Raw genomic sequence first — 23,784 nt, forward strand, 5'->3', positions numbered from 1 at the left:
AGTATGCTGGTGCTCCTCCCTCCCTCCCTCCCTCCCTCCCTCCCTCCCTCCCTCCCTCCCTCCCTCCCTCCCTCCCTCCCTCCCTCCCTCGGCAGACAGACCCTAAACTGTACACACACTGCCTCCGTCAAACGCAGCCCCCATTGCAGGCTCTACTTACAGTTCTTAGGCTAATGCAGTGTGTAACATACCCAGAATGGACTTCTCTTGACTTGATCACAATTCTTATGTAACAACAATGATCTTGTCCTGGCCTGTGTAAAGCAGTTCTCACATAGATTTGTTAATACTCTAATTTGCTTATCATTTCCACCTACTTACTTATTACTTTATTTTTCTTTGGGATTCTTACTGTCTTATACCCACCGTCGGAGCATGCTTCCAGCCTCTGTGATTTTCCAAAGGTGCCACAGCAGAAACCCAGTCCCATGTATGGTTGACATTCTCCGTAGGGTGCACTGTGCTCCGAGCTGCTTGTCACTATTTTTAACTCCCGTGTCTGTCAGAGTGGCACAGAAACCTGAGATGGCCGGCTGCGGTAGAGGGGAGCAGAACGGAAGAAGGGAGGAGGGTGGAGGAGGGTGAATCTGCTGGATCTGTGTTTGTGTGTTCATTGGGGGCCTGTCACATGAATAGGCCTAGTTGATGAGACCTACACATGTTGAGTGGACTAGGAACATATCTGAAGGGCTTTAAGACATGGAGCCGGAGCTTCTTATAGTTACTAAGATGAATTGTGTTTGACTACGTCCCTATGAAATTATAATGTACAGTATTTTGCTACAAAATGATCAGTGATCAAATATGAACGGAAACTATTTTGGACTTGCTTGTACTCTTCCTATAAACAACCCGACCGTACCAGACTCACAGATTGACTCACTAATGAAAACAACTTTAGTGTTTTTCTAACAGAACGTTCCACAATGTTCCTTCCACGCAGTCTGTTCCTTTTGGAGTTTGCTTCTGTTCTCTCCTTCCCTCTTGTCCTGCTCCTCCTTCCACTTTTGGTTCCTTCCCTCAACATCATTAAAGCCCAGAGATGAAAACACAGGGCCACACCCACACAAACGTACTTATTACTGTAATAACCCCATAGCACAGTTTCAAAACCACCCCCAAATTTGACTTGGGATGAAGTCAGACTCTGTCGTCCTCTCTCCCTCTGTTGTGGTTTTAGCTAAGTTCCTGTTTCTATGCAGAGAGTTCACAATAGCTTCAATTTTAGCTTTTGGAAAGTTGGACATTTGACCTTTTCATGTCTTTCCCAGTCGCGTGAGGGTTTATAGTTCAGTGACAGAGGTGGGCTCTCTCACCTTTCTCTCATGACACTATAATAGCTGAAGGGTGTCTTCAACCTTTTCCTCCCAGTTATCCAACAGACCTGGATATGCTTCGTGAACTCATGATAGTCCTTCACACTGTCAATGTAGCACTGTGGGGTGTTTCTTCACCTTTTCCCTCTCAATGTATGGCACTCTTATTTAGGTCATATTTTGCGGTTCTTGTGATGTAATGTTCAAATATTCCAAGTTTACTCTCTGGGAAGGTTTATCGTACTATTCTTGCCAAATCACATTGTATTTTCTGGCAGTTACAAGTGGAGTGATTGTCTTTGCAGAAACCTGCAGTTGTTCTGTCATCTTGACAGATGATTCAATGCACATTATAAACTGGGTGGTTCGAGCCATGAATGCTGATAATCTGAAAGCCATATACCACGGGTATGACAAAACATCTATTTTTACTCTTCTAATTACGTTGGTAACCAGTTTATAATAGCACTAAGGCACCTCGGGGGTTTGTGTTATATGCCCAATATACCACGGCTAAGGGCTCCGCGTTGCGTCGTGGTAAGAACAGCCCTTAGCCGTGGTATATTGGCCATATACCACACCCCCTCAATTCTTATTTCTTAATTATCCTCCCATTAACCTGCTATGATTTCGCCTCTGTGTTGCCATCCCTGGCTAGATGTGTGTACTGTAAATAGAGGCAGCTGGAGAGTGGCCCAGTGTTAATATGTGATTTATGGGGTTCGGTTAGCGTTTGTTCTCTGTCCCAAATGGCACCCTATTCCCTATATAGTGCACTACTTTTGACCAGATTCCTATGAGCAGGCCCATCCTTAGACCCTTTGATGGGTCTGAGGAGAGGGATACGCTCCATCTGCCCACTGTGAGCTTAATGTGAGTCAGAGTGCAGGCCGGATGCCTTCACACCTATATTACACAACATTATCCTTATCTTTCTTTGTCTCACTCTTTCTTTTCCTCTCTCTCTCTCTCTCTCTCTCTCTCTCTCGCTCTCTCTCTCTCTCTCCCCCCTCTGTTCCTTTTTTTGTCTCTCTTTCTTTTGTTGCCCTTTGAATCATTGTAGAGATGCACAATTTATCTTCTCCCTTGTTCTACTGAACCTCCCCCTCTCTCTATCAATCTCTGTCTCTCTCTCTCTTCTCCTCTCTCGCTGTTCTCCATAGGTCTTTGTAGAGGTGTGCAATTTTTCTTCGCCCTCCCCCCAACGCTCTCTCCCTCTTTCTCTCCTTTTCTCTCTCCCCCACCATGCGCCATTATGTCGTAGTGCAGTTTGTCACTGTGAGCACCAGTGTTGCTGTTACAGCTAGGCCCAGATAGCAGCTGAATAGCACCGTCTACAGAGAGACACAGAGCCCTCGGTCCTGGTCAAAAGTAGTGCATTATATAGGGAATAGGGTTCCATCTGGGACGCAGACACTGTCAGCAGGGGAGCCAAGTGTAAAAACAACGTCTGATGAGGTATTAATACAGGATATGTTTTGGGTTCCTGTGACCTCTCTGTCACCTGTCCAAAGGTCAGATGTTAAGAAGCTTGGTCCAAGGACTGAAGATCAGACCAAAGACTGATTATGCTTCATCATGCTTTTGTTAGTGAATCCTATAGAGAATATGATATGTCCTGGAACTTGACTTTGAATGCTACTGGTTATGTGTTACTGCAAAGTATCTGCCTGATGGTATGGTATTTCATTCCAATGGTCGATGTGCACACGTCACATTCTGTCGACTCATGCATCCCAGTGTTTACCCTATATTAATTTAGCAGCAGCAGGCCATGCCCACTACCATGCCCCCGCCACACCCACAAAAGCCCCCTTTTGTTCCAGAAAAAAACCCTGGAATGACAAGTTGAAATGTATATTTGTAGCATTTGATGCATTGAGTCTTTTGGTGGTTTTAAATGAGGTACAGTGCCTTCAGAAAGTATTCATACCCCTTGATTTATTACACATTTTGTTGTGTTACAGCCTCAATTCAAAATGGATTAAATATTTTATTTTATTTTATCACCCATGTACAAACAATAACCCATTATGACTAAGTAAAAACATGTTTTTAGAAATTTTGGAAATGTTCAAATGACCCCGAACCCCCCCAGCAAAAGGAAATCCCCCCCTCCCACTCAAACTTTTGCTACCACTGCTGAAAAAAATCATAGGGGAAACACTGCATCCCCCACTCAGAGGGATAATGTTCCAGTTCCAGAACAGAGCTTGAGTAACCAGCAGCATATTTAGCATTTTAAGAGCTTTTGCAGAGGTTGGCACATCATTAATTAGCCATTCTAAATGTTACGTCAGCACTTTCCTTTTAAGAGAAGGCCTGTATTGAAATTGGCCTGTTTGCCCCTCAAAATGGCGCTCTATGGCTGATCCTTTTCTCTGCATTTGTTGATAGTGCTTGATGGAAATATAGCCTATATCTTTAGTCTCCCTCTCAATCGACTCTCTCCCTTTCATTTTCTAATTCTACTCTCTCTTTCTTTTTCTCAGTCTACTCTCTCCCATTATTTTTCTTAGTCTACTCCCTCCCCCTTTTCTCTCTCACGCTCTTATTTTCTGATACCATCTCTCTATTTCTTTTTCTCTGTACTCTCTCTCTCCCAATTCAATTAAACTCAAGGTGCTTTATTGGCATGTTAACATTGTCAAAGCAAGTGAAGTAGATAATATACAAAAGTGAAATAAACAATCAAAATTAACAGTAAACATTACACTCACAGAAGTTCCAAAAGAATAAAGACATTACAAATGTCATATTATGTGTTGTAATGATGTACAAATGGTTAAAGTACAAAAGGTAAAATAAATAAGCATAAAAATGGGTTGTATTTACAATGGTGATTGTTCTTCACTGGTTGACCTTTTCTTGTGGCAACAGGTCACAAATCTTGCTGCTGTGATGGCACACTGTGGTATTTCACCCAGTAGATATTGGAGTTTATCAAAATTGGGTTTGTTTTCGAATTCTTTGTGGCTCTGTGTAATCTGAGGGAAATATGTGTCTCTAACATGGTCATACATTGGGCAGGAGGTTAGGAAGTGCAGCTCAGTTTCCACCTCATTTTGTGGGCGGCCTTTCTCAATAGCAAGGCTATGCTCATTGAGTCTGTACATGGTCAAAGCTTTCCTTAAATTTGGGTCAGTCACAGTGGTCAGGTATTCTGCCACTATGTACTCTCTGTTTAGGGCCAAATAGCATTCTAGTTTGCTCTGTTTATTTGTTTTGTGTCAAGTAATTATCTTTTAGTTTTTTCATGATTTGGTTGGGTATAATTGTGTTGCTGTCCTGGGGGGTGTGTTTGTGTTTGTGAACAGAGCCCCAGGACCAGTTTGCTTAGGGGACTCTAATCCAGGTTCATCTCTCTGTAGGTGATGGCTTTGTTATGGAAGGTTTGGGAATCGCTTCCCTTTAGGTGGTTGTAGAATTGAACGTCTCTTCTCTGGTTTTTGATAATTAGCGGGTATCGGCCTAATTCTGCTCTGCATGCATTATTAGGTGTTCTACGCTGTACACGGAGGATATTTTTGCAGAATTCTGCATGCAGTCTCTCAATTTGGTGTTTGTCCCATTTTGTGAATTATTGGTTGGTGAGCAGACCCCAGACCTCACAACCATAAAGGGCAATGGGTTCTATAACGGATTCAAGTATTTTTTTAGCCAGATCCTAATTGGTATGTCAAATTTTATGTTCCTTTTGATGGCAAAGAATGCCCTTCTTGTCTTGTCTCTCAGATCGTTCACAGCTACCTGAAGTTACCTGTGGCGCTGATGTTTAGGCCAAGTTATGTATAGTTTTTTAAGTGCTCTAGGACAACTGTGTCTAGATGGAATTTGTACAGTCGTGGCCAAAAGTTTTGAGAATGACAAATATTAATTTTCACAAAGTATGCTGCCTCAGTTTGTATGAAGGCAATTTTAATATACTCTAGAATGTTATGAAGGAGAATTGCAATCAATTGCAAAGTCCCTCTTTGCCATGCAAATGAACTGAATCCCCCCAAAAAACATTTCCACTGCATTTCAGCCCTGCCACAAAAAGACCAGCTGACATCATGTCAGTGATTCTCTCGTTAATAACAGAGTGTTGACGAGGACAAGGCTGCAGATCACTCTGTCATGCTGATTGAGTTTGAATAACAGACTGGAAGCTTCAGAAGGAGGGTGGTGCTTGGAATCATTGTTCTTCCTCTGTCAACCATGGTTACCTGCAAGGAAACACGTGCCGTCATCATTGCTTTGCACAAAAAGGGCTTCACAGGCAAGGATATTGCTGCCAGTAAGATTTCACCTAAATCAACCATTTATCGGATCATCAAAAACTTCAAGGACAGTGGTTCAATAGTTGTGAAGAAGGCTTCAGGGCGCCCAAGAAAGTCCAGAAAATGCCAGGACCATCTCCTAAAGTTGATTCAGTTGCGGGATCGGGGCACCACCAGTACAGAGCTTGCTCAGGAATGGCAGCAGGCAGGTGTGAGTGCATCTGCACGCACAGTGAGGCAAAGACTTTTGGAGGATGGCCTGGTGTCAAGAAGAGCAGCAAAGAAGCCACTTCTCTCCAGGAAAAACATCAGGAACAGACTGATATTCTGCAAAAGGTACAGGGATTGGACTGCTGAGGACTGCGGTAAAGTAATTTTCTCTGATCAATCCCCTTTCTGATTGTTTGGGGCATCCGGAAAAAAGCTTGTCCGGAGAAGACAAGGGGAGCGCTACCATCAGTCCTGTGGCATGCCAACAGTAAAGCATCCTGAGACCATTCATGTGTGGGGTTGCTTCTCAGTCAAGGGAGTGGGCTCACTCACAATTTTGCCTAAGAACACAGCCATGAATAAAGAATGGTACCAACACATCCTCCGTGAGCAACTTCTCCCAACCATCCAGGAACAGTTTGGTGACGAACAATTCCTTTTCCAGCATGATGGAGCACCTTGCCATAAGGAAAAAATGATAACTAAGTGGCTCGGGGAACAAAACATCAATATTTTGGGTCAATGGCCAGGAAACTCCCCAAACCTTAATTCAATTGAGATCTTGTGGTCAATCCTCAAGAGGCGGGTGGACAAACAAAAACCCACAAATTCTGACAAACCCAAAGCATTGATTATGCAAGAATGGGTCAGGATGTGTCAGTCAGGATGTGGCCCAGAAGTTAATTGACAGCATGCCAGGGCGGATTGACACATATTGACTCTTTGCATCAACTTCATGTAATTGTCAATAAAAGCCTTTGACACCTATAAAATGCTTGTAATTATACTTCAGTATTCCATAGTAACATCTGACAAAAATATATAAAGACACTGAAGCAGCAAACTTTGTGAATATTAATATTTGCGTCATTCTCAAAACTTATGGCCATGACTGTATTTGTGGTCCTGGCGACTGGACATTTTTTGGAACACCATTATTTTGGTCTTACTGAGATTTACTGTCAGGGCCCAGGTCTGGCAGAATCTGTGCAGAAGATCTAGGTGCTGCTCCAGGCCCTCCTTGGTTGGTGACAGAAGCACCAGATCATCAGCAAATAGTAGACATTTCACTTCAGATTCTAGTAGGATGAGGCCGGGTGCTGCAGACTTTTCTAGTGCCGTCGCCAATTTGTTGATATATATGTCGAAGAGGGTGGGGCTTAAGCTGCATCCCTGTCTCACCCTTAGGCCATGTGGGAAGAAATGCGTGTTTTTTGCCAATTTTATCTGCAAACTTATTGTTTGTGTACATGGATTTTATAATGTTGTACGTTTTTCCCCCAACACCACTTTCCATCAATTTGTATAGCAGACCCTCATGCCAAATTGAGTCGAAGGCTTTTTTGAAATCAACAAAGCATGAGAAGACTTTGCCTTTGTTTTGGTTTGTTTGTTTGTTTGTCAATTAGGGTGTGCAGAGTGAATACGTGGTCTGTCGTATGATAATTTGGTAAAAAGCCAATTTGACAACTCTGTCTCTTTCTCTTTATCAGTCTACTCCCTCTCTCCCCCCTCTCTCTCTCAATCTATTGTAAAAATCTACGTATTCCCTAACTGCCCATGCCTTTGACTGTCTTGCTTAGTATTTTTGCTAAAGCTAGGCTGAGCCTTGTCTTCTTCTCACTGTGGACCAAAACGTTTGAGAAACAGATGCCTCACAAGTTCTCAACCGGCAGCTTCATTGAATAGTACCCGCAAAACACCAGTACTCCGGGAAGCTGGCCATCCAGGCAGAGTTCCTCTGTCCAGTGTCTGTTCTTTTGCCTATCTTAATCTTTTATTTTTATTGGTGAACTGTCTGAGATATGGCTTTTTCCTTGCTACTCTGCCTTGAAGGCCAGCATCCCGGGGTCGCCTCTTCACTGTTGACGTTGAGACTAGAGGTCGACCGATTATGATTTTTCAACGCCGATACTCATTATTGGAGGACCACAAAAGCCGATACCGATTAATTACAACAATACTGAATTAACACTTATTTTAACGTAATATAAAACATCAATAAAATCAATTTATTCTCAAATAAATAATGAATAAATAAATAATGTTCAATTTGATTTAAATAATGCAAAAACAAAGTGTTGGAGAAGAAAGTAATATGTGCCATGTAAAAATGTGTGCCATGTAAAATATGTGCCATGTAAAAAAGCTAACGTTTAAGTTCCATGCTCAGAACATGAGAACATATGAAAGTTGGTGGTTCCTTTTAACATGAGACTTCAATATTCCAAGGTAAGAGGTTTTAGGTTGTAGTTAATATAGTATTTATAGGACTATTTCTCTCTATACCGTTTGTATTTCATATACCTTTGACTATTGGATGTTCTTATAGGCACTATAGTATTGCCAGTGTAACAGTATAGCTTCCATCCCCCTCCTTGGCCCTACCTGGGCTCGAACCAGGAACACATAGACAACAGCCACACTCAAAGCATCGTTTCACATCGCTCCACAAAAGCTGCGGCCCTTGCAGCACAAGGGGAATAACTACTCCAAATCTAAAAGCGAGTGACGTTTGAAACAGTATTAGCGCACACCCAGCTAACTAACTAGCCATTTCACATTGGTTCCACCAGCCATTAGGCTGATAGGCTTGAGGTCATAAACAGCGCTGTGCTTGTGAAGAACTGCTGGCAAAACGCACAAAAGTGCTGTTTGAATGAATGATTACGGGCCTGCTGCTGCTCAGTCAGACTGCTCTATCAAATCAGGCTTAATTATAACATAATAACACACAGAAATACGAGCCTTTGGTCATTAATATGATCAAATCCGGAATCTATCATTTCGAAAACAAAACGTTTATTATTTCAGTGAAATACGGAACCGTTCGGTATTTTATCTAACGGGTGGCATCCCTAAGTCTAAATATTCTTGTTACATTGCACAACCTTCAATGTATGTCATAATTACGTAAAATTCTGGCAAATTAGTTCGCAATGAGCCAGGCAGCCCAAACTGTTGCATATACCCTGACTCTGCGTGCAATGAACGCAAGAGAAATGACACAATTTCACCTGGTTAATGTTGCCTGCTAGACTGGATTAGTAGTTATAACTAGTGATTATGATTGATTGTTTTTTATAAGATAAGTTTAATGCTAGCTAGCAATTTACCTTGGCTTCTACTTCATTCGCGTAACAGGCAGGCTACTCGTGGAGTGCAATGGTTAGAGCGTTGGTCTAGTTAACTGTGCGGTTGCAAGATTGGAACCCCTGAGCTGACAAGGTGAAAATCTGTCGTTCTGCCCCTGAACAAGGCAGTTAACCCACAGTTCCTAGGCAGTCATTGAAAATAAGAATGTGTTCTTCTTAACTGACTTGCCTAGTTAAATTAAAGGTATAAAATATATATATATATATATATATATATATATATATATATATATATATATATATATATATATATATATATATTTTTTTTTAAATAATCGGAAATCGGCGCCCAAAAATACAGATTTCCGATTGTTATGAAAACTTGAAATCGTCCTTAATTAATCGGCCATTCTGAGTAATCGGTCGACCTCTAGTTGAGACTAGGGTTTTGCGGGTACCATTTAATGAAGCTGCCAGTTGAGGACTTGTGAGGCGTCTGTTTCTCAAACTAGACACTCTAATGTAATTGTCCTCTTGCTCAGTTGTGCACCGGGGCCTCCCACTCCTCTTTCTATTCTGGTTAGAGCCAGTGTTCGCTGTTCTGTGAAGGGAGTACACAGTGTTTTACGAGATCTTCAGTTCCTTGGCAATTTCTCGAATGGAATAGCCTTCATTTCTCAGAAAAGGAATAGACTGACAAGTTTCTGAAGAAAGTTCTTTGTTTCTGGCCATTTTGAGCCTGTAATTGAACCCACAAATGCTGATGCTCCAGATACTCAACTAGTCTAAAGAAGGCCAGTTTTATTGCTTCTTTAATAAGGACTACAGTTTTCAGCTGTGCTAACATAATTGCAAAAGGGTTTTCTAATGATCAATTAGCCTTTTAAAATTGTAAACTTGGATTAACTCACACAACGTGCCATTGGAACACAGGAGTGATGGTTGCTGATAATGGGCCTCTATATATCCATAAAAAATCTGCCGTTTCCAGCTACAATAGTAATTTACAACATTAACAATGTCTACACTGTATTTCTGATCAATTTGATGTTATTTTAATGGACAAAAAAATGTGCTTTTCTTTCAAAAACAAGGAAATTTTTAAGTGACCCGACATTTTTGAACCGTGTTTTATATATATATATATATATCATCTCGTCTTCAAACCTATCCTTTATGTATAGTGTTTTATTTCCGTTCATTGAGGAGTGTTATCCCTGTGTTCCAGGTCTCCCCTCCACACCAGAGCCTCGGCCCATCCAGAATGAAGAGAAGGAGATAATCAAGGACCTACTGACACCAGATGACTCAGACATTTCAGACCTCTCCCCAAACACAGAGTCCTGTCCCAAAACAGACCTCTCCCCAAACACAGAGATCTGTCCCAAAACAGAGCACACCTCAAAGACAGAGTCCTCCACCAAGACAGATGCCAGACCTGGCACCCCTGGGTCTAGTACCAGCCCCCAGCCTAAAAAAGGAGGTACGGTATACAACGTGTCACCTCTGAGCACCAGAGAGAGAGAGAACCAGGAGGATAAGGAAATAGCCTGGGGTTAGATATACAGTGTAATGTGTAGAGTAAGGGAGCTATTGAAGCTGGTCTACCTGTCCACAGAGGGGAAAACCATCCGATGCTTCTGATGATCGAATTGATCTTTAGTCATTACACACCCAATCAGACAGATGGCAATGGCTGAACCCCAAATAATTTGTTGTGGATGGTACGGTATGCAGGAATAAGGAGGTGGGGTTTGAGGAGGAGGGGGGAGTACTGAGACCCTGTGTTGGGACAGGAGGACCTCAGGCTCAGGGAGTTTTCCTGAACACTCTCCAGCCTGTCTCTTCAGACTCCAGCCTTATAAGACTCCAGTACAGAAATTCACCCTTTGATGGTGGTGGGAGGAAAGAGCGGTTGCTATAGTTACGGCCGGGGCATACATATTACATAGCATGAAGTTTGAGCTCCTCAGAAAGAGATTGGCATTACCCTAAGGCCCCGTTTCCAATACATACAGCTTATCAAAACAGAGTCCGGTCCACAGCCACGGCCACCAAAATACAGTACATCTGTGCCTAGGCTGAAACTGGATTTAAAATGCATACAAAAATCCTTCCTCTGATGCTGTTTGCGTTTATCAAAGTGGGTCAGAGTTAACATTGATGATTGCTGCAGACAGGAAAAGGTGCAAAATATATGATCACATGAGTTCCATTCGGGTTCACACAAACTGTTAAGCTGTAGCGTGAATAACATTATACCATCGCAGCGGGAGATGTAGTCTGCGTCCCAAATTACACCCTATTCCCTATGTAGTGCACTGCTTTCCACCACGGTCAATAGGGCTCTGGTCAAAAGTAATGCACTATATAGGCAATAGGGTGCCATTTGGAACGCACACATAGACCTTTATCTTGAATATATGAATACACACTGTAGTTTAGAATTGATACAATAATTGTTTCAAGTACATGACCTCTGCTATGCTATTGTACTCTACATTACAGGTTCGATCAGCTGTTCTGTGCACTGGGACTCTGTAGTGCGTTGATATTTTAGGTCAAAATAAATGTACAATGTGTATACAAATCATTAGGAACACCTGCTCTTTCCTTGAAATAGACTGACCAGGTGACTCCAGGTGAAAGCTATGATCCCTTATTGATGTCACTTGTTAAATCCACTTCGATCGGTGTAGATAAAGGGGAGGAGACAGGTTAAAGAAGAATTTTTAAACATTGAGACAATTGAGACATGAATTGTGTGTGTACCATTCAGAGGGTGAATGAGCAAGACAAAACATGTACATGGGGGGGTGCAACTCAATATTAGGAAGGTGTTCTTAATATTTGGTATGCTTAGTGTATCTTTCTCTGCCTAGATGGGTTGAGCACAGAGCAACGACAGAAGCAGGCCAAGGAGCGGAGGGAGGAGAGGGCCAAATACATTGGTAAGCCCTAAAGGAAAATATGCTATAGAGAAATGATATCATTATATCCTATGTGACATATTGGGTTTGCCTATTGTGGAGGGCAAAGAGACGTATCTAGTCTTGTCTAGGGATGCGTCCCAAATGGCACCCTATTCCCTACATAGTCTTATGGGCCCTGATTAAAGGTAGTGCACTATAAAGGGAATAGGGTATCATTTGGGATGCACCTACATTTCTGACTCTAGACAGTGATACAGAATGTAGGGATTATTAACCCATTAGACACTGTAGCCTTCAATATGTTGAATTACGCAACCCTTAACTGGCCTCCTGTCTTACATTTGAAATACTCTGCCATGGGTTCTGCTTTTGCATGATTGATGCTTGTTGACACTTGCTGTTGTCTTCCCTCTCGTATTGCTGCTTCAGAACAGCAAACTCAGCTGCAAGGTAAGGCAATAAGATCAGCACTGGTAACATCACTTGTTAGCAGCAACAGTCATGCTATTATTCTCCACATCTCCACCTTGTGATGGTGATGCAATGTTTTTTTATTTCCCTCTGTATGCTTCTCAACAGTTCTTTCCTTTTTCTACCTCCTCCATGAATCAGTTGTTTTGTCTTCTGTTTGTTGTCCTCGTTTTTCACTGGGAACCTTAGAATGTCTTGTTTTTCTCTGAAGGTCAAAACGATGAGATAGTTCAGTTATATGACCCCATCATGATGTTTTTTCTTTCAAGTTCTCATTTTGCAGATATTTTTCTTTCACCATATTTGTTCAAATCCCCCATCAATTTTTGCATGTATACTTTGCATTAGTAATGTCGTTCCAATATAGATTTTTCTCTACAGATGTTTTCAGGGTCTATTTTTCATGATATTGTATTCTGATCACATGCAGTAGGCTAGTATTTTCCCCAACCCTATTCTCCCACAACATTGGCCTAAGCCCCTCTTTCTCTGCACTGAGGCCAAATCCTGAGCAACCAATCAGAGGAGGACTTGGTGGGCGTATCCCACTGAGCCGTCCCATAATCCCCCTGGGGAGCGGCGTGAAAAATGTGTAGTCATTACCGTGAATCGACCGTGACGTGCCTCTCAGACAGATTAGATGTAATTACTTATTTCATTAGTCTCATTATAATCGCCATGCCAAGGAATCGTTTCAGCAGCCAGCCAGCCAGCCAGCGGACAGAGCCTATTATTTGACTGATAATGGCAAACCTTTGGCTGACCTCTGTTGGTCCAGATGTAAGATATGAATCTCCTATGGACCAGATATTGTAATGTTTAGATCTGATTTTTCTATATTTTTTAATGAATATTACTAACAACGATACATTTTGGCCAAGGGATTGGTGGAATACGTTTAGAGGGTGTAATACAAAATACAATGTCATATTATTAATCTACAGTTTATGTTCTCAACCCTGAACAACATGGGCCTGGGAGGCTCACAGGAATATTGGTATCCACAGTACTCCAGCAATTAGACATTTTTCCACTCAATACTTCTTGTATTCCCCAAAAACGATAGATATTTTTAAAACATAAATGCACTGTAATTTAACCTTTAAAACTGCAAAGTTATCTCTCTTCCCCTTGATAAAATGGGTAGAATTGCAGGAAATTAGCTTGAGGACTGGAAGATTTTCTCTCCGATGCCAAGAGGTGGGACTTGAAAATGTTCCTTCCCAGGGCCGGAGATTTGGTTCGTCCGGGCATGCACTGCAGAAGTCATAGTAAATCTCCTTATATGCAAGTTGTGTTCTGATTATGAGGAGGTCCATGATTATTTTGCTATCACAAAAGGGGTCCCCGGACCGAAAATGTTTGAGAACCCCTGGACTCGAGTATTCTAGCCTTTTACCTATTTATAGAGAAGGGCTAGGGAATGTTAACAGAATACAAATCAGGCCCTTAACTTAGAACATCAAACACTCATGCATTTCAGATTTTGATCAAATCGTTTTAATGTTTTAAATATTTCAGAGTGAGGATTGCATTCATTATCAAACACATGCGTTATCAAAGACATCTCACAATCAGCACTGAGACATTATCTTGAAAAAAATGTACTCTTCAAGAGTATCCAGACCCCACCATTTTAGTGCTAAACAAAACGTGTGCAGTGGAAGTGGGCCCCAAAAAACTATGAGCCCCCCAAAAACTCTTCAAAAGTAGCTTGCCCCCACCATGCTAAACAACATGTGTGTGGAAGTGGGCCCATGTGCAAGGGACTGCAGAACAGGAAATGCCACTCTGAGACACAGTACACATGTGGCGTCTACCTCAAAGAAGGCTTAATGAGCTGAGAGGACACAGCTGGTGCACAGCATGCTTGGATTTTAAACAAAGCCCGAATGATTGCATTTTAATCGTGTCTGTCAGGAATGAGCCACAGAATCTGTGGCGTGAAACTCAGTATCTGCTAGAAAGCACTAGTAAAACACAGTAGGATGCTACTACCACAACGACTTGTTTACTGTTATTAGAATTATTCTAATAAGATTACAACTCTAGCAGGATGTAAACAACAATATGTCTTCATCTTCCCGTTCTATTTGTCTTCCTTTTCCAATCTGGTTCCAGGAAGCCATGAGACTTTTGTGCCTCTAAAAGTCTTTAACAGATCACCAGGCCAGAATTCCTCTCAGTGAACAAACAGCAAATGATGTACTGCTCAGTCATTCAGAGTTTTTTATGACCAGGTAGGGCAGAAAGAAATATAAAGAGATGGGGAGATTATATCCCAGTTAGGTAATAGGCTGGTAACAGAGAACAGGTCTAAGGTATTAGTTATGTAACCCTGATATTTCCTCTGCTCACTATCCCCAAGTGCTTCAACAACGCTGAATGGTACATGATCCCATCCATGACTTCTGAACTTTCTTCATTAGCTAACTGTACCGCATGTATTTATTTCTGTTTTTTTTTTGCATAGCTGCCATGTACAGTACCAGTCAAAGGTTTGGACACACCTACACATTTTTCTTTATTTTGACTATTTTCTACATTGTAGAATAATAGTGAAGACATCAAAACTATGATATAACACATGTGGAATCATGTAGTAACCAAACAAGTTTTAAATTCTTCAAAGTAGCCACCCTTTGCCTTGATAACAGCTTTGCACACTCTTGGCATTTTCTCAACCAGCTTCACCTGGAACGCTTTTCCAACAGTCTTGAAGGAGTTCCCACATATGCTGAGCACTTGTTGGCTGCTTTTTCTTTACTCCGCGGTCCAACTCATCCCAAACCACCTCAATTGGATTGAGGTCGTGTGATTGTGGAGGCCAGGTCATCTGATGCAGCACTCCATCACTCTCCTTCTTGGTGAAATAGCCCTTACACAGCCTGGAGGTGTCTTATGTCATTGTCCTGTTGAAAAACAAATGATAGTCCCACTAAGCGCAAACCAGATGGGATGGCATATCGCTGCAGAATGCTGTGGTAGCCATGCTGGATAAGAGTGCATTGAATTCTAAATAAATCACTGAAAGTGTCACCAGCAAAGTACCCCCACACCATAACACCTCCTCCTCCATGCTTCACGGTGGGAACCACAAACCACAAATGCGGAGATCATCCGTTCACCTACTCTGCGTCTCACAAATACACGGTGGTTGAACCAAAAATCTCAAATTTGGACTCCCAAACGACAGATTTCCACCTGTCTAATGTACATTGCTTGTGTTTCTTGACCCAAACAAGCCTCTTATTCTTATTGGTGTCCTTTAGTAGTGAAGGCCTGATTCACACAGTCTCTTCTGAACAGTTGATAGTGAGATGTGTCTGTTGAACTCTGTGAAGCATTTATTTGGGCTGCAATTGTTGAAGCTGTTAACTCTAATTAACTTATCCTCTGCAGCAGAGGCAACTCTGGGTCTTCCTTTCCTGTGATGGTCCATCATAGCGCTTGATGGTTTTTACGACTGCACTTGAAACTTGAATCTTCTGCATTAACTGACCTTCATGTCTTAAAGTAATGATGGTCTGTTGTTTCTCTTTGCTTATTTGAGCTGTTCTTGCCATAATATGAACTTGGTCTTTTACCAAATAGGGTTATCTTCTGTATACCACACATACATTGTCACAACACAACTGATTGTCTGAAATGCATTAAGAAGGAAAGAAATTCCACAAATTAACTTTTAACAAGGCACACCTGTTAATTGAAATGCATTCCAGGGGACTCCCTCATGAAGCTGGTTGAGAGAATGCCAAGAGTGTGCAAAGCTATCATCAAGGCAAAGGGTGGCTACTTTGAAGAATCTCAAATATAAAATATACTTTGATTTGTTTAACACTTTCTTGGTTACTACATGATTCCATAAGTGTTATTTCATAGTTTTGATATATTTTATATTTTTATATAATGTAGAAAATAGTAAAAATAAAGAAAAACCCTTGAATGAGTAGGTGTCCAAACTTTTGACTGGTACTGTATATTGAAATGAAACAATTAAACCATGAGTATATAAAACTAAACTAAACCATGTATATTCAAATAAAACTAAACCTGTACCCGTTGTCTCCCGTTGCATAGCGGCTAAGAAGACCCAGTGGCTGGAGAAGGAGGAGAAGGCGAGGCGTCTGAGGGAGAGCCAGCTCGAGGAGCGCAGGAAGAGGCTGGAGGACCAGAGACTGAAGCTTGAGAAACGAAGAGCCCTCCTAGAGGAGAAACAGAGGCAGAAACTTGAAAAGAACAAGGTGGGGAGTAGAGGCCTGGAGGAGGGTCACGTTCAATTTCTCTCTCTTGCTCAATTGTTGTGTGCAGTTTTGTTATCAGCTTGGTTAGTCTAGGGTACACATACAGCCAATGATCTAAGCTTTAATTAATTCTCATTTTAGGAATAATATTCAATTCTAAGCGGTTGCTTTGGGTGGAGAGGGCACATACATGGTGGTTTGGTATTTTGTAAATATTACATATCACTGTTCTCAGCTAAGTGTAGCTTCTTGAGAGAGTCACAGTTTTTGTCTCCCAATGTCCCCACCACAGGAGCGCTACGAGGCGGCCATCAAGAAGTCAACCAAAAAGACCTGGGCTGAAATCCGTCAGCAGAGATGGTCCTGGGCTGGAGGCCTCAACCAGACCTCCCGCAGACAAAGTGAGTCGCACTGGAACCACGTAGAACCTCATAGAACCGTATAGACATGAACCACCCAGAACTTCAATGAATTGCTTGTACAGAGTACCTTCATAGTACAGGACAGAAACGTAACTTTCTAGTCTAACTGATGTTAATTATTTACAGTGTCCTAAGGTTTTGGTGTTAGGCCATTGTTAGGCACTGTAATTTGGTTGGGGTGGTAATGTTCTGAGGACCATTAGAATAGCGAGATTAGTCATTCTACAGTATAATTCATGTTTACTAACATTATTTTGCCTAACAGTGGCTCACTATTTCTACTTGACTTCATTTATCACTGAATCACTGAGTACCATTATGATTTAGACTGGATTTGTATTCTTAACGTACCGTTTCTCTCACTCCAGATTCTCACTGTTCAGTAGAGTCCAGAAATAGGAGATAGAAGGGAAAAGGTGTCATGTATACGTTTCATTCGACTTTCTGCGTGAGCTGCAAGGTGTTGAGTTGATCAGAGCTGTAAGGAATCGACTCAGGGTTCAGTGTGCCAACTCTCTCCTATGCTGCTCAGTCCAACAATGACGCAAGCTTGTGAAAGGCTATCTCTTTGATTGTGACCTTGAGGTCAAGAACCTTCTCTCCTCTCTGAAGTGTAAATGAAAATGAGTGTGTGTGGATGTGTTTGGTTTGAGCAACAAAGACAATCTATTTTTCCACTTTTCCGGTTGTTGCTTTTATATACAAAGATTTGTTTCTGGGTTTTAGATGCCATTCATAAACCCAGTCATTTAACTTTCCCAATTTTACCCCAACCTTTTTCCAGTACCCTAACCCCTTCCCCAGATTAAAAGCACTCTGAATCTGTCCTGTCCGAGTGGACTGCTTAGTAATGAATGAGGTGAATCAAAGAGTTAGCCCTGTGTAAATAGAGTGAATCAGGTCTGTCTGAGCCAACAGCCTAAAATGAAACAGTGAATGGTGAAGTGGTCCTCCTGTAAGTCTAGCTCTATCAGCTGCATGGTCCAGGGAGACAGACAGAGGGGTCATGTATTGGGGAGTGGGTAGCAGGTGCGCTATCTCGTTTAATAGCTGGGTGATCTGCCATATATGACAATGACTTCAAATGAAATCCCAAGTTCAAGAACATTGAGAATTGGTGGCACTCCAATTATTATTATTTTTAAGGGACAAAAAAAGACGTCACCTTATTTCACCTTTTTATTTTCGGACGGACAGGCTAACGTGTTTCGGCAGTTTTGCCTTCATCAGATCAACAAGAGATGTGCCAAAGCCATCGTTTTTTTTTTATATGCAGGTGCCTAGCAGATAATTACAATTGCCCACACCTGTGTGAGGATGGTAATAAAAACATTAGTGGACCAACAATTGTTACTATATACACATACAAATAAACAGATCAGCAGAATAAACTTGATAAATAGCATTTAGGTATCACAATGACATGAACTTGGGATTTCATTTGAAGAGAGGTCTTATATATCTGAGCTCAGCGATCTCGGACCCTCCTCTCCCCTACGACTCCAGCACAGCCTCGTCGGGTCCCCACCCCGCCAACTTTGTGAACAGTTGTTGTCTGTTGCGTTCTCTCCGGTGCAGGCAGATGCTCGGCCTCCACCGTCAACTTGCCAAGACAGGTGGACCCTGTCATTAACAACAGGCTGTCCAAGTCCTCTGCCACCCTCTGGAACTCCCCCAACAGAAGTAAGGACGACCGACCTGCGTCAATGTCCACCAGGCCTCTATATAAACCCCCCTCCTCCCCTCTGCCCACCCCCTCCCTCTCAGATCTCCTTACCTTACCCCGATCTAGTGTTTGGTTTTTATTTTAACTGTTGTTGCTGGTGGCCTGCCTGCCTGCCTGTTGCTTGGTGACTGGTCATTTCCTATCCCTAAAACACTACATCACCTCCCTCACACCCCCAGTCTCGTGTGCATCGTGGTTTTGTTGATGTTGTTGTTGATTGATTTACCTTCTCTTTGCATTTTTGATCAGCCCTGACATTCATATTTTGTGATAATCTTTTATAATGGTGTATATATGTTTCTGTCACTTCGGTTCCAACACCCTCCTCTTCCACACTCTTTGGTTGTCCTCCACTCTGCTGTGGTGATATGCTGTGTTGGTGGTGGTGCGGTGTCAGGGGTGGTGGTGTGGTGTCGGTGGTGGTGTGGTGTCAATGGTATGGTGTTGTGGTGTCAGTAGTGGTGGTGTGGTGTCAGTAGTGGTGGTGTTGTGGTATTATGGTGTCAATAGTGGTGGTGTGGTGTCAGTAGTGGTGTCAGCAGTGGTGGTGTTGTGGTGGTGGTGTGATGTCAGTGATAGTGGTGTGGTATTGTGGTGTCAGTAGTGGCAGTGTCGTCAGTAGTGGTGGTGTGATGTCAGTAGTGGTTGTGTGGTGTCAGTAGTGGTGTTGTCAGTAGTGGTGGTGTGATGTCAGTAGTGGTTGTGTGGTGTCAGTAATGGTGTTGTCAGTAGTGGTTGTGTAATGTCAGTAGTGTTGGTGTGATGTCAGTAGTGTTGGTGTGATGTCAGTAGTGGTGGTGGTGTGTCAGTGGTGGTGGTGTGTCAGTAGCGGTGTGGTGTCAGTGATGGTGGTGTCAGTTATGGTGTGGTGTCAGTAGTGGTGGTGTCAGTAGTGGTGGCGGTGTGGTGTCAGATATGGTGGTGTCAGTTATGGTGTGGTGTCAGTAGTGGTGGTGGTGTGTCAGTGATGGTGCTGTGGTGTCAGTAGTGGTGGCACAAATGTACAAGTACATGGTCAGATAGTCATGGCTGAACTCTTTATTGACTTATTACATTATGTAGATAGGAGATCTCAGATAGAGATGTTTAAAAGTTGCTACAATATTAATATTCAGCTTTATTGTCATCCACTCTTTTAGATGTTGTCATGTCTCTCATGACCGACTTTTATTGATCTCCAATACCACACCACTGTAATGGTTGTTCAAATGCAATATTCAGTCGTCATAAGTCAATTCTTACATGAGGAACACAGAATGTCCTCCCTCAGCAGACGTATATTTTCCAGAAGCTTCCATATAAAATCCAGTCGATTTAGCAGTTACAAATGTTCTGGCTTCAGGATATACAGTAAGTATGCCAATAACAGCCAGATGTGTTTATGGACCCAGGATCCCAACTACCAGGTGTACATTTTATCAAACAGCAGCCAAGCAAATGTCTTGCCGCATTGAAGGAGAAAAAAAATCCTCCTGACTGTTGCTTAGCAACAAGGCCAGGGCCTAGTTGGGTTATCAACCATAAAATACTTTGTGAAAATGATCTGTCCAAAAATATAGCCAAGGTAACCCCAGGTCCATTAGATAATATGAACTAATCAATTATATTAGCAACTTAGTATATTTGTCTATGCTTTTCAGGATTTTCCATTCACTGACAGGTGACATCCTAAATGTGCTTTACATGCATCTACAGAAATTACACATCACGCTTATCATCAGCTTCTATGTGTCGCTGTTGTGAGCTTACCTTACATGGGTGAATGTGTGTGTGACTGTATGTATGTACGTACGTATGTGATTAGTTAACGCATGCAGAGAGAGCTGAGTGATCTACACAAGCATAGCTGACTTGACCTAAGTAGCCGTATCAAGGTCGCATCCCAAATGGCACCATATGGGCCCTGGTCAAAAGTAGTGCACCGGCCGTGATTGGGAGTCCCATAGGGTGGCGCACAATTGGCCCAGCGTTGTGTAGGCAGTCATTGTAAATGAGAATTTGTTCTTAACTGACTTACCTAGTTAAATAAAAAAATACAAATAGGGGATAGGGTGCCATTTGGGATGCTCATTAGCATAGCCGACTTGATCTAAAGACTCGGGGCCACACAATAAACCAGTAGGCGGCAGGTAACGTAGCGGTTAGGAGTGTTGGGCCAGTATCTGAAAGGTTGCTGGTTCAAATCCCTGAGCCGACTAGGGGAAAAATCTGTCGATGTGCCCTTTAGCAAGTCACTTAAACCTAATTGCTCCTGTAAGTCGTTTTGGATAATATTGTCTGCTAAAATGTACAGCAGCGAAGCAATGTACAGGAAGTCTCTTAACAGAATGGTATTTAGGCCTTTACCGTTTTGGTCATCTCATTGTGGACATTTTGAGACATTCCACTGTCAAATTGTCCTTGTGATGGAGTTGAACTTGAGAAGCCCATGTAAATATTATATTGTGAGATACTATGAATGGCCCATTGAAGATGCTGAAACTCTGTAGTCAGATAATTGCCAATTACTCAGAAAGAAGTTTACGAGACACCAGTAGACTCAGGGAGAGGGTCAGACTCGTTACCCCAGTTTGAGAGGAACGGGAGGTACTGTATTATGTATGTTACAGTATTACGCAACGCTGCATTGCACAGTGTCCCTATTTCAACTCATCTTCAAAAGGTTTTTGTAATTTCTCCTCCGAATCCTCCTCTACACAGAACTCTCATAGAGGCCTCTAACAAATCCACCAGTCTGGTTCTTTCACTACAACGCCAGTTCTGTGTTTTTTTGCCTTATATGCTGTGTTTGAAATGTTCTTCATTTCTGATATTGGTGTAGTTTTAGGGACAAATGATTTCAGGCTCTCGCAATGTTCAAAACACATTTGCTCTGACATTACATTTGTTCCAGTTATGATTGTTCTTGAGTGTTTGTCAGAATTCTGCATCCCAAATGCCACCCTATTCCCCATGTAGTGCACAAATTTTGTCCAGAGTCCTATGGGCCCTGGTCAAAACGAATGCACTATATAGGGAATGAGGTGCCAACCAATGTCTGTGTAGCAGCCCATCACAATGCATCAAGCACATCCTCCTGTTGTTGAACTTCATATGGATCAGTCTTCATCTTATGACACTAATGTAACACTTAACATCATATGACAGACAAACATATGATACTGACCTAATGGCATTATAAGAGTGAGCCTTACCTGTAGCATCCGGGTAGTGTAGGCTATAATTAAGCAATAAGGCCCAGGGGGGTGTGGTATATACCACGGCTAAGGGCTGTTCTTAGACACGACGCAAAGCCGTGGTATATTGGCCATATATCACAAACCCCCGGGGTGCCTTATTGCTATTATAAACTGGTTACCAACGTTATTAGAGCAGTACAAATAAATGTTTTGCCATACCTGTGGTATGTGGTCTGATATACCATGGCTGTCAGCCAATCAGCATTCAGGTCTCGAACCACCCAGTTTATAATGCTGAATTGATCAGAAACTTTAACCTGCCTTTGCAAGGCCTACTAGATAGCCATGGCTTTTGGTGTGTTTTGTAATGGTAAGTCATCTAGAAAGAAGTAACATTTTCAAAATGAAGCGGTTGAGTCGGTTTGTTAATATGTGTGATTGGTAAAGTTGTATTAATGACATGTAACTAGGTGAAACACCTCCAAATTTCTCCACATCATAATGTACAACTGGAGAGACGTCTGTGACTGTCTCTGTGTGGTCAGAGTGAGGTTGGTACAGTTAGAGAGAGTGTGGTCAGACAGAGGCCTGTTTGTGTTGGGGGATGAAAAGCTGTGCTGCAGTGTCGTCAGTGAGTGACTGGGGAACGGTGGCTGAACCTGGTGGTGGTGCAGTGTCTGGTTTAGGGGAGTCTGCAGTGTGTGTGTGTGTGTGGGGGGGGTACCCAGGTACTAACAGCACCCTCTTGTGTCTCCCAGCTCGCAGTCTGCGTCTGAGCCCGTGGGAGAGCCGCATCGTGGAGAGGCTCATGACTCCCACCCTGTCCTTTTTGGCCCGCAGCCGCAGCGCTGTGACCCTGCTCAACCCCAGCGACTCCCGGGACCTCCGTGAGTCACCCCTCTCTAGGACCCTTTACTCTACTTTTATTATAGAACTTAACATGACAAGAAAAGTACCTTCTCTCCTTTTGTTTGTTGCTAACTTACAATTACAGGGTTGAAGCTTGGGTATTCTAGTGTTTTCCTTCTCTTTCAGAGAAAAACATACAGCATGTATGATATGCACCATACTCCCACTAGTTACAGTATCATGATTTCATGCCTTATTTCAGCCATAGGAAGTAAACTCACCTCAGCCACAAACATGAGTGGTTAAATCCTGCAGAACCTAATATTGCCAGACACAACCATTCAGGGTGGCTATCTGCCACCATTACGTTCTCAGTAGCTGGCCTAAGTGGCCTATCATTATCATAACTGTAAGAGGAGTCTTGACCTGACCTAGTCCATCCAGCCTGTTTCTCTTCATCTCTGTGTTGTACTCAGACTCTCACCACTGCTCCCGTTCAGCCTCCGCCAGCCCCCTGGACGCCTGCTCCCACCACCACCCTCACCGGAACACCTCCGAGCGCTGGAGGGGAGGAGTGTCCGCCAGCACGCCTGACATCACACAGCGCCAACGCCGACGGAGCTCAACGCCGGTTAGCTTACATCCTCACACACACACTGATGTGTAGTTACATGTATTCTACCCTCCTCTGGTCTCCCAACCATCATGTCATTAGCACTAACTGGTCACCCCTTTCTCTCTGTTTCTCAAAGTTGGATAAGAAAAAGAAAGAGAAGAAAGACAAGGAGAGGGAGAACGAAAAAGAGAAGAATGCTCTTTCCAAAGAGATCGTGCTGAAGAAGAAGAAGACCGCAACAACGACCCAGACCACCACCAGATCCAGGCCGGCGTCAAGGTGTTGTTACAGATCAGAGCCCAGAATCTGGTCTTAGACTTAACTGCACAACTACTCTAAACTGTCCTATACCACATGTCCCTATAGTAGAATACTCTGTCTTCCTTATACTGTCAGCCTTTCAAGTTAGAAATCCTATTTGTTTGTTAAAAAAAGCTATTGATCTACAGTTTATATATACT

At 42.5% G+C, this 23,784-nt stretch overlaps 1 protein-coding gene across 36 annotated transcripts in view; it reads left to right on the plus strand.

Annotated features, from left to right (window-relative positions):
* The window catches only part of map7d1b (MAP7 domain containing 1b), a 48,527-nt gene that overhangs the window by 15,274 nt on the left and 9,469 nt on the right, over positions 1-23,784 (plus strand). For 7 of the 36 annotated variants that reach the window (XM_021560074.3, XM_021560070.3, XM_021560075.3 and 4 more), the window contains exons 2-10: positions 10,112-10,366; positions 11,766-11,834; positions 12,246-12,266; positions 16,368-16,531; positions 16,824-16,932; positions 18,532-18,636; positions 22,617-22,745; positions 23,184-23,338; positions 23,460-23,602. In XM_021560074.3, coding sequence (XP_021415749.2) covers positions 10,112-10,366; positions 11,766-11,834; positions 12,246-12,266; positions 16,368-16,531; positions 16,824-16,932; positions 18,532-18,636; positions 22,617-22,745; positions 23,184-23,338; positions 23,460-23,602 — 1,150 coding nt within the window. The remainder of the gene's footprint in view (positions 1-10,111; positions 10,367-11,765; positions 11,835-12,245; positions 12,267-16,367; positions 16,532-16,823; positions 16,933-18,531; positions 18,637-22,616; positions 22,746-23,183; positions 23,339-23,459; positions 23,603-23,784) is intronic. The other 29 variants (XM_021560076.3, XM_090227778.1, XM_090227780.1 and 26 more) reach the window with 7 other exon arrangements.

The sequence above is a fragment of the Oncorhynchus mykiss genome, chromosome 30 (assembly GCF_057628025.1).
Source record: "Oncorhynchus mykiss isolate SJ-2025 chromosome 30, ASM5762802v1, whole genome shotgun sequence".
Lineage (NCBI taxonomy): Eukaryota > Metazoa > Chordata > Actinopteri > Salmoniformes > Salmonidae > Oncorhynchus > Oncorhynchus mykiss.